Below are 16,518 nucleotides of genomic sequence, written 5' to 3'. Positions count from 1 at the left end.
GACTTAAAAAAATCTTTGTAAACATTCAGAAAAAAAATGTGTAGTTCTTCAGAGAGAGTCATTCTCTTAAATTCTCTACCTTTGTGTTTGTGGTATTCTCTGTGTAGCTATTTTTTTTTTTGCATGAAGCTACCTATCTCAGTATAAAAACACATTTTTGCAGTGCAGGCAGTCATTTTAATGTTGAAACCTTGATAGAGGTAATTTGAGGAGGAAAGTGGTGCAGCTGGTGAAGATAAAAATAAAATGTACTTATAGAATCACAGAATTGTTAGGGTTGGAAGGGACCTCAAGGTTCAGCCACTTCCAACCCCACTGCCATGGCCAGGGACACCTCACACTACGGCAGCTTGCTTACAGCCACATCCAGCCTGGCTGCAAAAACCTCCAGGGATGAGGCTGCCACCACCTCCCTGGGCAACCTGTGCCAGTGTCTCACCACCCTCATGGGGAGCAACTTCTTCCTAACATCCAATCTGAATCTACCCATTTCTAGTTTTGCTCCACTCCCCCTCAGTCCTAGCACTCTCTGACACCCTAAAAAGTCTCTCCCAGCTTTCTTGTAGCCCCCTTCAGATACTGGAAAAATATTTGCCACAGTAGAGCCTTCTCCTCCTCTCTCTCTTTGTTCTGCAGAGTTGATCTTGAAACAATAGCTGGCTGAAGATGTTCAGCAGCTTGGAGGTTTAGGGAAAAAAACTGCAGAAGAAATGGATTAGCCTGAGGCAAAGGGAGTGAAACATAAATGATAAATCTCATACACAACAGCTCTTGCCAATTAACATCTCCAAATACACCTATTTACTTTGTCAACTTCTTGAGGCCTTCAAACAGCTTCTTAAAGTGCCAAGGAAAGGTTTAACAAGGTCAAACATCAGGTCAAACAAGGTTCTTGATGTGGAGCGGTGGCCTATTCTTTATCTAGGACACTGAATGCAGTTAGTGCTGGGCATGGCTGGTGTGTAATAACAAGAAGCAAAAAGAGAGACTGAAATGGAAACTTTCTGTACTAGTGGCAGGTTCCTTGGAAGCTGGTACTACAGGCATAATTTCCCCCCAGATGATTTGGAATTGTTTTTCCAAAGTCAGAAAAAACCCAGCCTAGATGTGTTCAAAAGGCCGAATGCACACCACAAGTTGTACTTGGAGAAGAGCTTTAATGAAACATGTTTCAGATGTGGACTGTACCTGGAAATAAACCTAAGCTACCTGGATGCAGAACTAACAACAAGGAAGATGTTATTGAGGCAGGAAAGAATTTAACTGGCACAGTTTAATTGGTAGGTACTGTAGGACCTCAGACCTGGAAATGTGAGATGAAGGAAACTTGGTGGGTACCCAAGTGAAGCATGGAGAAGCCCAGATGAATTCATTATCTTTGCTCAAACTGTGCTGTTAGCAGTTCCCCTAGATCAAGGGCTTCAGGCCAGAGTGGTGCCATGGCAGTAACCCTATGGGTCCTGCTGGACTTGTGATGTCCAAACAGACGGTGCCAGGGTGGCCACAAGCCCTGGCCTTCAGGTGGTTGGCAAGAAGCAGCATCCATAGCATGAGACAGTGTCAGTCTTGAGGAGGAGGGAAAAGAAGACGGAAGGGAGCAAATTTGCTATCAGATTGCACAAACATGCACGAGAAGGGGAAAAGAACTGTGAAAAAGAAAAGTTGGAAGTGAACCAGCAAACACTGCTAGTATTTCGTAAGGCAGACGTTCTTCTACCAAGAAGAGTTTGAAATGGAATCAGGGGAGCAAGTTGTGAATTTTGGACCTGAGTCTCTGTGAGCAGGGAGAGAAAAAGAGAGTCCAGAAACTTATGTGGTCAAATAAGCCCAAACATCTGTGTCTGGGGGCTTGTCTTAAACCAATAGGTCCCATAGCACCCAAAATCTGGCCTTGTGTTTATGGTTCTTTCCTGGATTGGAAAATGAGGTAGCATCAGCTCAGAGTTCAAGCACAGTAGCTAAGGGAAAGGTTTGGGCAAAATTAATTCACACAAAGTTTGAATGTAGAGCAAGCATCTAGGAAAGATGCTGGAACTATCTATATGTTGTTGTGGGCAAGCAGGGATTGACAGAAGAAAAGAGGGGAGAATTGAGGAGGGTTGAAGAAAATCAGCTGGACCACAGGGTGCCAGACATGGCCAGGTAAGTTTTTTATGCAGCATGCAGCAAACCTTTGTTTTTAGTGCACAGTGTGAAACAGTCAAGTGAAGTTTCATTTCAAAACAAAAAAGCCCAGCAGCCCAGCCAAGGAGCTGGCACTAAACAAGGACCCTAGGATCTGGCCCAGTGACAGTAACTTTGTTTTAGAGCTGAGCACTTGCATGTTTTCATTGCAGAGCAATTTTAACAGCCTAAGTTTGGAGCCCTGAAGTAGAACTGGCTATGCTGACAGAATATTAACTATAACAGCTCCTAGCAGATCTGTCTTTCTGGTTTAAGATGGTACAAAGGTGATGAAACAGTTTGTGGGTTGTGGTGTTGATGTAATTTGCCCTCGTTTAGCATCAGCCTCCATGCCAGATGAATTTCCATGTTTACTTCCAGAGACATGCTACCATTTAAAGTATTATAAACCAGCTCTGCTAAAAGCAAAACAAAACAGAAAACAAAAGAGGGGGAAAACAGAAAACAAGAGGGGAAACAAATGGGTAAAATGAATTAGTAAGAAGAATTGCTATAGGTAGACCAGACCAGCACTTTTTAGCAGACCAGTGTAGGGTATTTTGTAAAGGTCCAAGCTGTATTGAGCTTTAATGTCTCCTAATATCAGCACTAGAAAATAATGATGGACAAACACATGATACAATCAAAGATGATTAATGTTACATTGTCAATCTTACATTCTCAATCACATTCACTACAGATTACTCATAAGAAGGAAAAGAAGTAAAATTCCAGCCCTGTTATTCTTCTTCTTGAAGAGTCCCAGCAGGCAGACACCAGTGTAGGTTCCTTCACCTTGGCAGAGCTGCCTGGATTTACATTACTCTGAAATCCAGCCTTTTAATCGCCAGATTTCATTGTGCTGCTTCCACTGCAGCAAAGATTAGTAAATGACTAAATTGGGAAGTTACCAAAGGGAAATCACTGTTCCACTTAGAAGCTGAAATGGAAAAGAGATGTCCAAACAGGCCAGGAAAATGTGGGATTCCCAGAAGGGATGTCAGAGATAACACTCCAAATCCATTCTATGTCAAGAGATAACCCCAGGTGTAGCTCATCCTAATGGGGACAGAGTATGGAGATGAGTGGCTGCTTAGCAACCAGATGCCTGAGGTGAAACCCAAAGTACCAAACAAGATGTTGTAAAACGTGTATCAGTCTAGAAATTGAAAGTACAGGATGTTGACTTGCTGGAGCGTGTCCGGAGAAGAGCAACAAAGATGGTGAGGGGCTTGGAACACAGCCCGGTGAGGAGAGAGTGAGGGAGCTGGGGTTGCTTAGCCTGAAGAAGAGGAGATTCAGGGGTGACCTTATTGCTCTCTATAACTACCTTAAGGGAGGTTGTAGACAGGCAGAGGTTGGTCTCTTCTCCCAGACAACCAGCACCAGAACAAGAGGACACAGTCTCAGGCTGCAGCAGGGGAGGTTTAGGCTGGAGGTTAGGAGTAAGTTTTACACAGAGAGAGTGATTGCCCATTGGAATGGGCTGCCTGGGGAGGTGGTGGAGTCACCATCACTGGGGGTGTTCAGGAGGATACTTGATAGGATGCTTGGTTGCATGGTTTAGTTGATTAGGTGGTGTTGGATGATAGGTTGGACACGATGATCTTGAGGGCCTCTTCCAACCTGGTCTGGTCTGGTCTATTCTATTCTATTCTATTCTATTCTATTCTATTCTATTCTATTCTATTCTATTCTATTCTATTCTATTCTAAACTTGACAGAAAATGGAAACACAATTCCAAACCATCTCTTGCTTTCTCCATGAGCTTTCCTGTTGGTTTCAGGAGGAAAGACAGGTGAGAATTCTGTTGTCAGATCACAGGATCAGAGGATGTTAGGGGTTGGAAGGGACCTCTGGAGATCTTCCAGTCCAACTGCCCTGCCAGAGCAAGACCTAGAGTAGATCATGAAAGAGAGGCAGGAGCCACACTGAGGTTTGCAGCTGGTTCTTCTAGCAGCCATGTTTCATAACCTGAGCTGTCAAAGATTTCCTGCAGCTGGTGCCACCTATGTTGGAACAGCTGTTTAGCAGCAAGGAGAATATAATCCTGGATATAAATACAGGATTTGGAGTCTCTCCCTCTGCTCCTGAAAGGGACAGCTGTTCTTTTGCCAGGTGAGTCTGAAAGCCCTGGGGGTGTTTATTCTAGTATCATAGTATTGGTCAGGGTTGGAAGGGACCACAAGGATCATCTAGTTCCAACCCCCCTGCCATGGGCAGGGATACCCCACACTAGATCAGGCTGGCCAGAGCCTCATCCAGCCTGGTCTTAAACACCTCCAGGGATGGGGCCTCAACTACCTCCCTGGACAACCCATTCCAGGGGCTTCACCACTCTCATGGGGAAGAACTTCCTCCCCACCTCCAGCTTCATTCCATTCCCCCTAGTCCTATCACTACCTGAGATCCTGAGAAGTCCCTCCCCGGCCTGAGTGATCTCTGGAGGTCCCTTCCAACCCCTAACATTTTGTGATTCTGTGTAGGGGGAGGGATTACACTTAGGTTTTTATATAAAAGCCTCAAAATGTTGTGAATTTGGCACGTATACAAGTATCATTATATTTCTATTTGCATACATTTCCTCCTTGTTGCAGGGTGTTTGAAACTGTTTAAATGACTATGAGTCTTTTGAAGTTAGTAGGAAAATATGTTTGGCAGGGAGGACAGAGCGAGCCCAGGGTAAGCCACAGCTGCAGAGTATCTGCCACAGGAGTTTCTCTTTTTATGCCTCAAGCCTAAGCATAGAATTCAGAAAATAATGGAGTTGAGGAAGGATTTCTCTGAGACTTGATGGCAATTGTTACAGCTAATAAATTGTGTTTCCTCAAGTCTGTTGCTCGCTGGATTGCATTACGTTGTCCTGTCTTATCTTGAGCTGAATTTTGAAGATATATAAAGGAATTTGGAGCTCAAGGGAGACTTTCTCATGTTTTCAGTCCTTAAACTTTCAACACTTGATTTAATGTTTGTCTCACGTATTTACTAATCCTGGTTCCTTGCAATATCAGAAGAAGGCAGACTCGAAACAATGGGATTGTTTCAGACCCACTGCAAGACCAATTGTTGAGAAGTAGATGATTTCCCCCCCCTCCCCCCGCCCCCAGCTTGGTTTAAACCAAACCAGAGGGAATGGCACAGAATGAAGAGGCCTCCTAAGCAAGCAGACTGTTTGGCTACACATGCAGACTGCACCTCTTGATAATTTAGAGATCTGCCAATTAGAGATGCAAATGCACAGCTGCCAAGGATGTCGTACATCAGCAGAGGGCTGAGAATGTCTAATTCACAGTGACATTTGTGGCAGCAGTGACAACTGAGCATCCCTTCAGGTGTCATACTTTCAAACCCTGAGGCTCTGCCAGGGATTTTTGCTGTTACACACTGGCATGCCAATCACAGCATCTCGTCGTAGATAGGACTCCCTGTGTGAAAGAAAAGCACTGAAAAATCCCTGCCATAAAAGCTTGACATCCTACATTGGTCTGAGGATCAGTGAGTCAGTTAGAGTAGGGCAGGGAAGACAATCTGCGGGTGACAATCAGAGCAGCAAGAGAGCAAAGCAGAAGAGCTGGAGGTACCCAGTAACTCCCTCACCATGTTCCTGTTAGGTGTTTTGGAGCAAGTCTCCCCTTTGACTCGGCCAATGCAGTATTCAAGCAGTTGGACTATTGTATTTATTTGTTTTCACAACAATAACAAACACATTTGTTTCAGTGCCAGCTCTGCAACCTGTTTGGGCAGGTACACAAATACCATACGTAGCAGAGTCTGCAATAAGGAACACTCCCTCTTGGTCTCTAGTGGGTTAAGAGCATACAGCTTCCAAGAAAGCTGTCTAGGGCAGAGACAAGTGCCTGATAGGGACAGATTCTCAGGCTGTATAAATCAGCTACAGTTGAAGTCAGTTTAGCTAATTCAATTTGTACTAGTAGGGCATTTGTACTATTTATTATGTAGAAAGAAGGAGGCAGGGAAGGAATCAGCTTTGCTCACACATTTTATCACAGATGCTTTGCCAATCAAGAATACCACTCCCTTAAGAGCCTGAAAGATCCTTTTATCTCATTAATGCTATAAGACATGATACTTCTCTCATCAGCAGGCAAACACAGATACACATTTATGAAATTGCATACTGGCTTTGGGCATTTCATGATCTTATTTTTGCTCATTAAACTGCCAAGACAGTGCATTTACAAATCAAATCCAGGAAAACAAACAAACCCAAACAAAACAAACAGCAAACCCCACACAAAACAAATAAGCAAGCAAACAAAACCCAACAACACGCTTGGTTTCGCTCAAAAATCACTTACTTCTGTATGGCACAGCTCTAAGGAGAAAACCATGAGCCTGCATGCTCACCAAAGGAGCTGCTTTCTTGCTTGTTCTTCATCAGCATGGCTAGCTGAAGCCCAGCAGTAACACCAGGTCACCTCACACCAGTCCTTAACAAATCTCCTTAGCATCTGAAGTGTGTTCAGAGGGTTGCTGGTACAAACTGAATGCTCTCTGACCCAGAAGATGAACTGCACTTACTAGAATAGATATGCTATCCATCAAGACCTTTGTAGTGTCCTTTGTTTGGAAGGCTTTTGGTACCTTTTTGGAAGTACCTTTTGGTTATATCCCCTGTACCTGACACTCTGGTGGATCTATGCAACATTATCTGGGCCCGATGCATTTGTGTCTTTTGTTGACAATGTGGGAGTCAATTAACTTAGAAAGTTGCTCTCAGAAGCTGAAAGGAAGAAGAAAGGGTTCCCTGCAGAAGGTGAATGTTTATCTCACAGCAGAGTGAAATCAGCTGAGCACTTTTAGCTAAACAAAATAGTTACATTTGGGAAGAACTGCAGGAACCAAGCTGTCTTGATGGCCCATTCCAACTTCTTTAATACCCTGCATTATTGGTAATCCATCTTATACTCTCTTAACACTAGTGTAAAGAAAGGGATAGAGAAGAGCAAGCCATATATTTTCTTTCTGATAGTTTTTTACTTTAGGTTTTTGTTGCTAGCAAGTAGCAATAGCGCAGACAGCTGATATCTGAAAATGAGGGCCTGATTATATGGTCTGTCAGTGAAGTACAGCCTGGTTCATTTGTTCTATTCACCTGGAAGTGAGTTAAGAGTGGAAATGTATAAAAATTCTCTCTGTGTTAGCCCCATGCTGCTCAGGAGCCTCTGCTGCAGGCAAAGGTGGTTGGCTGTGCCTGAGACTGGAAGGAGCCCAAGCACGTAGTAGATGTGGTGCTTGGCGATGTGGTTTAGTGGTGAACTAGGCTGTGCTGGGTTAACAGTTGGACTCAAGAATCTTAAAGTTCTTTTCCAACTTAATGATTCTATGATTTTATGTTGGTTAATAAGTTGATGTGGGAAGGCTGCATGGGGGGTTGCTCTGAAAGTCAAAGCTAATGGCCCAAGCAAACTGATGTAACCTAACACACAGCTTTTCCTCCTAGTAAGCAATGTGAGATTGATAAGGAGAGAGCTTCAGAAAGGGGATTGCAGCATTTATGTGTAGGATGTAGAGGGAATGAGGCTTTCCCTGAGCTTTGAATGGTGAGAAGGTGTGATGAAATAGTTGTGCCAGAGAAATAGTGATGGCATACGGGACACCTATCTTAACATTTTAGCCTGGTTTGGGAGTGTGGCTTCAATACAGATATCCTAGTTTTTTTGCTGCACTCCCCACGCTGGTCCATGTTGAGGTGCACAGAGCACAGAATAAATGGTTTGAGCATTTGCTTGTGTTCCAGATGTGCATCTAATTTATGCCAGGAGTAACAGGCTGGGCTGATTCCCAGTACTCTGTGCCTTGAAATACTCTCAGTGTGTAAGCTGAGTCCTCAACAGACCCTGTTTCATTTCAGCTCCTCCTGAGCCATGCTGACTGCTAATGTAGCTGAGATGGAGAGGCAAGGGGGAAAGAGTTTCTAGTTATCAGGCAGCAGTTAGGAGCCCAAATAAGTGACTCTTTGTAAGGTGGCCAGTGCTGCAGAGCTGGGGATTATAAAACAGCTCAAATCGATGATATCTTCCTGACATCTGTGGGAAGTTCTTAAACCCAGATTGTAGAGAAGAATTGTGTGCTTACAATGCTTGTCAAATAAAGTTTCCATGAGGGCAGGTGCAATTCCCACTCACATCAAATGCAGTGGTACCTCATTAACACTAGGAGTGAATTTCAATAGCTGCCTTTTGCTGCCTCCTCTTTTCTGGTTGTAGCAGCTAATGAGTTGCAGCACAGGGGCTTAGGAACTGAGGAGGCGCTGATAAACCGTGGTTAGTCAGAGCTTCCTGATCCCTTGAAGCCTGAACATTCAGTGTTTTGGAGGAATATGGAGATTGTGCTGGAAGATACTGGAAGAAGAAAGTTAACCAAGGTCTGAGCTCATTGAGCTATTGCCCTTATCTCTGCCTTGCCTGCAGGGTCAGTATGTGCAGTCACTGGCAGCCTGTATGATTGATAGCTTTTTGCTGAAGACAAACTTTTTTCCCCCCAAATCTAATTTCTAACCATAGGAAACAGTGGATTTGATATCAAGAGTTCATGTTTCTGAAGTGCCAGTGTTGGGAAGTCTCGTGATGCTATGGCCAGTCTAGAAAACTGTTGTGCTTGTGGGGATTTTATTTTCAGTGTGTTTAAATGAAAGCTAAGTTGTAGCCTTCCTTGCAGGGAAGAAGATGTGAAATGGTTAGGAAATTCATCTCAAATATGTTTCTTAAGGCCTTTCTATGTTTGGGGTTGGGTTTGGTTTGGTTTGGTTTTCAGTCCAAAGACTCAATTTTCTACTGAAGTGTGGAAGTGTTGAGTGCAGGGGGACCCTAGTCAGAGGTTTTCCAGAGTTTGGTAGTGTTTCTTCCTAGGGTTTGGACTCATTCACTTTGCAGAAAGAAATTACAGACAGTAAAATCTGCATGCTTGCCTCTCTATTGAAAGAGCTGATTCCTGCCTCAGGTGAATGTTATAGCAGCTCTGATAGGAGCCAGTGACACCACAAGTGCATGCATTTTATGCCTCTATTTAATTGCATTTGAAACCTTCCAGCAGAGGAACAAACCTAGGCCACAGCAAAGTTCAAGATGAGGAGCCGGTGTTATTTAAAAGTAAGGGAAGTGATGCTCACTTGCCTGCAGCATAATAATCACTTAAGCTTTTATGCTTTTACAGTTTACATTATCTGTACAACATCAGGCCCTTGCCCTTGCCTGGGCCAACTTTTCCTGAGTAAACAATCCCATACCAGTGCCCTACTTCAAATTCTTTCATGGGCATAGTATGAGAAAGGAAATTTGGATCCCATTTTAAAACCTGCTGCCAATCTTCTGCTGCCCTGTATAATCTCACTTATGCAAGAAGGGTGTAAAACACTTCTCAGCTGTACTGAGCAAAGAGCATAATGAGCTGTGCACAGTGCTAAGCATTGCCTCTGTTCTGCAGTTTTGCACAGTCACTTCCAACCTGTTTGGGATAGAATAGCTGCAGCCTTTCATTGGTGTTTTGGGTGTGCAATGCAAGCCAAACAGGTAGTTGTCTCCCAGCCTGAATGCAAATGGATATGAGATCTGCATCTGGTTACCAAGAAGAATGCCCACCTTGTCTGGAAGCTGTGTAACTGCATTAACAAGGGGCAGTGCTCAGGGAATAGCAGAGGGAACAGCCTGCCAAATCTCTGAATGGATAGTTCATAGAATGCCTTAGGCTGGAAAGGACATCTGCTATGAGGACAGGCTGAGGGAGCTGGTGTTGTTCAGTTTAGAGAAAACTCTGGGGCACCTTAAAGCTGCTTTCCAATAGCTGAAGGGAGCCTACAGGCAGGCTGCAGAGGGACTTTCCATAAAGGTATCTAGCAGCAGGACAAGGGGGAATGGTTTCAAGCTGAGGGAGAATAGGTTCAGACTGGGTCTTAGGAAGAAGTTCTGCAGTAGGAGGATGGTGAAACTCTGGAACAGGTTGCCCAGGGTGGCCAGTTTGGATGAGAACTTGAGCAGCCAGGTCTAGCTTGATGCCTCTGTATCCCTGCCCACAACACTGACTCTATGTCTTGCTCTGAACATTGTCCTTAGAGAAGCATGGACTGTGCACACTTGCATGCCCACCATGGTGTCTGTGGTACCTTTGGACATGAAGAGCCTGAATGCTGAATTACCCTTCTTGGGAAAACTGTTGGTTTTTCTGCCTGAGGGAGGAAAGGTTGTTGGTAGATCTCCTGGCTGGCAAATGGCTGTGCATAGGGAATGGGATGAGGATAGTTAAGTTGAGAGCTCCTTAAAATGTACTGCATACATTGTCCAAACTAGCAGGAAGGTTGTTTGATGGCAAAACAAATACTGTATTGCACAGCTTGGTCTTCTCTCTGTGGCAGAGGCAGTGTTTTGGAATAGAATTAACTTCATGTGTTACTGTAGAAATGGATGACAAATCAATAATGAAAGCCACTGCAGTCACCTTGTGCTGTTGTAATTCTCTGCGTTTTGCTACACTAATTAGGTCTGACTTGAGTGAAAAGCATTTCAGGAGCAAGGGGGTGAATTATTGTTGAGTTCTTGCCTGCCACTGGGGAGATGAAGTAATCTCAGTACTGAGTAACCTCAGTGATTTCACAAGCCACTGACTTAACATCCAAACAGCAAAGGGAAGATCTCACATTTTGGTGTAGTTGTGCAGTGCTTTGGGCTCAGCTAGTTCAGAATTTAGGCTTCAGCTGAAAGAGCTTCAGAAACCAGAGACTGCTCTTACCTCCTAATTGACATTTAATGACTTAATTGCTCTTATTTACACATCCACCCACAGACTGATTGTTTCTTGCAAACAGGTGAGTATTTCCTTCACCTGGAAGCATTTCTTCTTCTGGAGAAGCCAGAGAGAGTTGAGAGTGGTAGGGTGAGCCTGTGACTCTGAACCACCCCCCATGCCCAAAGTCACCATGGAGAAGCAGCTTGGGGAGCAGAATGCAGTTTGTTTCCACTTGGCAGACCCAACCACTGTTAGCTGGAGGTACTGGCACCTCTTGGCCTGTTTATTGGACTCAGGGAGTTGACTCTGAAGCATGGGGAAGGCGGCTGTAGTGTGTCCCTTCTCCAAGAATAAACTCCATGTGTTTGAAGGTTGAAGAGGGACTTACCCCGGGATGCCTTGAAGCACCTCACTAGCAGCAGGCTTTTGGCCATGCCATGAAAAAAAATGGATGGATCAGGAATAGAATCCAGGGAGGGTAAGTGCTCTGAGGTCACTAAGTCAGTGTGACAGATCAGTACCATGCTTTTTTGGGAAAGTATGTGAGCTCCTTTGCTTTATAATAGCCTGAATTATGATTCCAAATCATCATTGCTTCTAATGTAAACAGCTTCAGATATAAACCAGCCTTGCTCAGACAGGCTGAGCAGCATGGAAAATTTCAGTTGTTGCATCACATTCATCCAGAGAATTGCAGCAGTGATTGGATTGATTTTGTAATGGTTGGAATGAGGCTGAGTGAAAGGTGATATAGAGCTGTGACACTTCAGGGACAGCAAACATGAAGTGGATGCAGAGCTGGCTTGCCTCTCACCCAGGCTCCACTTGTGTGCCATTGGAGTCTACAAACCTGCATGTTTGTGTAATTGGTATCCTGACAGCTTCTATGCCTCATCTAGTGACCTCCTCAGCTTCATATGAAATTGGGAGGAGGGGAAGGGTGAGAGGAACTCTGATAAGGTACAAAATGGTTTACAGGTGAGGAGTTTGAGTTAACAAACTTAAGTTAATAATGCCTTACTCTGCTTCTCAATAGACACAATATGCACAATACCATATACAAGGACAGATGTCAATGTGTGCTCCTATGAGTGTATTAATGATTAATTGGCTAATTAATATACTCTTTCTGCTGCCTAGCCTTCGTTCCTTCAAAAACATAAAAGAAAACAAGAATTTCTCAGCCAAAACTCCACATGATTTCTGTTTATACCAAATTCCAGGAATTAAAGTGTATCCAATATATATGCAGCATTCACTCCTCTGGATCTGCCATTTAACTGCAGTTCCTGAAATGGCTTCACAGGCTGCTTAAGAACCATGCAAGGATGAATACTACTCAAAGTTCTCTTATGCCTGAATACAAAGGATATGTTCTCCAATGTGTACAACTCTCTGCAGTACCACTTTGCTTTGTGCTTGAAGGAAAATACCATTAGAAGTTTTTTGTTGGGGATATCAAGTTTATTGTCTGTCAGAAAGCACCTGTAGAGTGCTTTTCCTGGTTAGGATGTGTTCTCTTTGCTCTGAATTTGATGGTTACATTTTAAAGTCACAGGATCACAGGATGTTAGAGGTTTGAAGGGACGTCAGGAGATCGATCAGTCCAACCCCCCTGCCAGAGCAGGACCATAGAATCCAGCACAGGGCACACAGGAACACATCCAGACAGGGCTGGAAAGTCTCCAGAGGAGGAGACTCCACAACCTCTCTGGGCAGCCTGTTCCAGGGCTCTGTGACCCTCACAGTGAAGTGCCTCCATTACCCCTTGTCCTATCACAGGGTGCAACTGAACAAAGCCTTTCCCCTCCTTCTTGACTCCCAGCCCTCAGATTTATTAAATCCCCTCTCAGTCTTCTCCTCTCCAGACTGGAAAGTCCCAGGTCTCTCAGCCTATCCTCATAGGGCAGTGCTCCAGTCCCTTCAGCATCCTGGTAGCCTTCTGTTGGACTCTCTCTAGCAGCTCCCTGTCCCTCTTGACCTGGGGAGCCCAGAACAGAATGCAATATTCCAGGTGAGGTCCCAGCAGGGCAGAGTAGAGGGGCAGAAGAACCTCCCTGGATCTGCTGGACACACTCCTCTGAATGCACCCCAGGCATTCAAGATGTGCCAGTGGCTCCTGGGTTCCTTTGCCAGCAGCACAGCCCAAGCCCAGAAGTCTGGCTTTGGTGTTAAGGAAAAGGCAATCATTTTGACTGGCTTGTCTGTTGCAGCTGCAGAAGCTGAAACGATCCCTCTCCTTCAAGACTAAAAGCTTGCGGAGTAAAAGCGCAGACAACTTCTTCCAGAGGACTAACAGCGATGTGAAACTGCAAGTGGACTTGATGCCCGAGGTGAGCACCAGCACTGGGCAGCTCCCCAGCTCGGAGAGCCAGGCCTCCTCCCCTACCAGAGCCCCGCAGCTCTCGGAGAACAGCAAGACTCACGTTTTCCAGGAGCACATCTTCAAGAAGCCCACCTTCTGTGATGTCTGCAACCACATGATCGTGGGTAAGAAAGTGTTCTGTTTCCTTTCTAACCTGTGTGGCTGCCTGCACGGCGATTTGCAGGATGACCTTTCCATAACTTGTGAGCCAAGATGTCTGCTTCAGAGTATTCATGCAAAAAGGATCTGGACTTGTGTCCAGACAGGGAAAACACGGGCTACTACGAGTTGTATGTGTGCTGACAGGTCTCTTGCCTTGCAGACACATTCTGCTAGCACAAATTACAGTTGGGGGTTTCAGCCAGAGTCAGTCTCCTCTCTTGTTGAGGTTACACTGAGCACCAAGCACAAATCCTGTTGCCTGTTACGCCAGAAACAGCAGAAATCCTTCTTTCACATTGGTGTCTGCTATCCTTACTTTTTTGCCCCACAGCAGGAATTCTGACTCTGGCTCCTTGTGTCTGCCCTGCAGTGCACTTTTGCCCCTAGTTCCCGTTCACTGTGGCAACCATGCCTGCTTCCTTCAGCTCCCTCACATCTCTCCTAAGTGACACTTGGGCAAGGTGTAGCATCCGCTTTTGTTTGCATGGTGGCTGCCTAGGACACATGTTTAGGGATACCAGTGCAATAGAACAAATAACAGCTGAATTCACATCTCAAACTTCCCTGGGATTCTTCCACCTGATGGCTGCTACTCACAAAACCTAGCACAGACTGATGTATTTGGAAGATCACCTTGACTTCTCTCCAAGACTGTCCATGGATGTGCGAGATGCTGCCAGGGACTGCCTGACATAGCTAACAATTTATTATTGCACAGAACCACAGAACTGTCAGGGTTGGAAGGGATCCCAAGGATCATCCAGTTCCACCCCCCCTGCCATGGCCAGGGACACCTCACACTACAGCAGGTTGCTCACAGCCACATCCAGCCTGGCCTTCAAAACTTCCAGGGATGAGGCTTCCACCACCTCCCTGGGCAACCTGTGCCAGTGTCTCACCACCCTCGTGGGGAAGAACTTCTTCCTCGCATCCAATCTTAATCTCCCCTCCTCTAGCTTGCATCCATTCCCCCAGTTCTATCACTCCCTGACACCCTAAAAAAGTCTCTCCCCAGCTTTCTTGTAGCCCCCTTCAGATACTGGAAGGGGTCAGATAAGGTCTCCTTGGAGCCTTCTCTTCTCCAGACTGAAGAGCCCCAACTCTCTGTCTGTCCTCACAGGAGAGGAGCTCCAGCCCTCTGATCATCCTTATGGCCCTTTATTATCTTCAGTGTGCAAACAACTTCATCCTGAGTCTTGCTTGTAAATTAATTTTCAGTGGAGTGTGAAGACCTACAAAAGCAACCTTCATGCTCCAGATTATCTCTGGGGCTGTGCCTTGATCAGGGAAGCAGTGGTGGTGTGTAGCTGGAGATGTAGAGTATGCATGGTCAGCCCTGTGGGAAGCTGCAGGAGTTGCTGGTCAGAAGTCTGGTCCTGGAAACCCACCTTATTGTGGCCAGCTTATGTAGATGATTTGGTCATCCTGCTACTTACCATCTAGTTGTGCCTGCACAGGAGATCAGGAATGACTTTGGTGGCAGTGTAGGAGTATAAAAGTGGGTGTCAACGTTTCTAGGTTTATAGAAAGGACAAGCAGTAAAACACTGGCTTAGCTTCATGTAGGAGTGCTCTAGGTCTTTGAGTACAAGCTATGGGCTGTAGTTTCTCTAGCTTGCTGTAAGAAACTCCTGTCCTTTTGCATGGAAGCCTCTGCCTTTCAGATGAGAGTGTGGGAACTTGTTGAAAGATGTTGCTAGGATGGCTCAACCTTTTTCACAGCTTGATACCTCCTTTCCCACAGGAGGTTGCTCACTGTCCTCAGCCTGGGTGGGAAACAAGTGTTCATTGGAAAGGGCAGCTGTCTGTAGAACGTTAGATCTGATACAAGTCCATAAATTAAAGAAGTAAACACATCATGCCTGGTTTCACCTGCTCTGTGCCACAACCCTACTGGATTCAGGGGAGCAGTTTTCACTCCCCATTTTTGGTGTTATTTTGCATTTTTTAATTAAGTTTATTTTTCTTCCTTAAGTGGTAGAGCAAGTCAAAAGGAGCAGGAGGAAAGCATCAATACCAGGCAAGTTCCTAGCTCAGGAATTGAAAGGCAATCTGGGAGACAGGCAGTTGAAACAACTTTCTGTATGGAAGCAGGCCCAGAACTTGTCTCCTCCTGTAATGTGCACGGATGCTTTATTAAAGCTCAGCTTCACAAATATGTACTGCAAGTATAAGTCCTCCACATTTCTGGCATCTTCTCATGAAGTTGTATGGAGATTAGTACCCTCACTAATCTGCATGACTCAGCAGCACTCAAAACACTGCTGCTCAAGATGGATCATCACCGACAGTGAGCTTTGCAGGGAGTAGCTCCAGCAACACCCACCGAGCAATCCGTGCTCTGCCCTGGGATAGGAGAGTCCTGAAGCATAGCTGGAAGCTTCAACACATCAGCTTTAACCCCAGCTGCCTTCTGAACATTTCCTGCTCTTCTCTATCCTATCAGGGTTTCCCTTTTCTATTCTGTACCTTAGCCACTTCATTAAAGAGAGAAGCCTTTGCTAACTGCTGAAGAGGCTAATGTGATCCATTTTGTCTGGCTGAACCAGGTGAATTGCTCTGACCTCTTCCAGCTCATCTTTGCTTGGTGGTATGGCAGAAGAAGTTGTCAAGAATTCTGCCTTATGAAGTCGTAGAGTCCAGATACCCTGATTCTGACAGACAGATACCTACTCCATTCCTCTAGTCATCTCTCTTTGATCCTTACTGCAGTCATAGCTGGGTTTGCTATGCTGTGTTCTGGGCAGCATGGGAGAGCTGGGTGTGTGTTCTGAGCAGCATGGGAGAGCTGGGTGTTGCTCTTTGCAGCTCAGTTAATCCATAGAAGTTGGGCATCTGTTGCTTATGGGAACGGGGAAGCAAAACAGACAGCTTCTCAGGAAACAGTGTCAGGCCTGCTCCCAAAGGCAGACTGAAAAAAAAAAATCCCTTCTGTGCAAGGACTCTGAATTTACACTTGCAACATGGACCCTATTTGTTCTATTTGTGTTCTTCAGTCGGTGACATTTAAGAGTAATGAGTCTATGCCTTTAAATTCCTTATTGATGAGAATAAAGGCAGGCAGATACATATTTTGAAGACGAGGG

The 16,518-nt window shown here is 45.1% G+C and overlaps 1 protein-coding gene across 1 annotated transcript in view; it reads left to right on the top strand.

Moving 5' to 3' along the window:
• The window catches only part of STAC (SH3 and cysteine rich domain), a 74,158-nt gene that overhangs the window by 15,935 nt on the left and 41,705 nt on the right, over window positions 1–16,518 (top strand). The window contains exon 2 of the mRNA XM_054177124.1: window positions 13,120–13,396. Within this exon, the coding sequence (XP_054033099.1) occupies window positions 13,120–13,396 (277 nt within the window). The remainder of the gene's footprint in view (window positions 1–13,119; window positions 13,397–16,518) is intronic.

This window comes from Dryobates pubescens, chromosome 38 (genome assembly GCF_014839835.1).
Source record: "Dryobates pubescens isolate bDryPub1 chromosome 38, bDryPub1.pri, whole genome shotgun sequence".
Lineage (NCBI taxonomy): Eukaryota > Metazoa > Chordata > Aves > Piciformes > Picidae > Dryobates > Dryobates pubescens.
The sequence above is the reverse complement of the archived record's forward strand: the minus strand, read 5'-3'. Positions and strand labels throughout refer to the sequence as shown.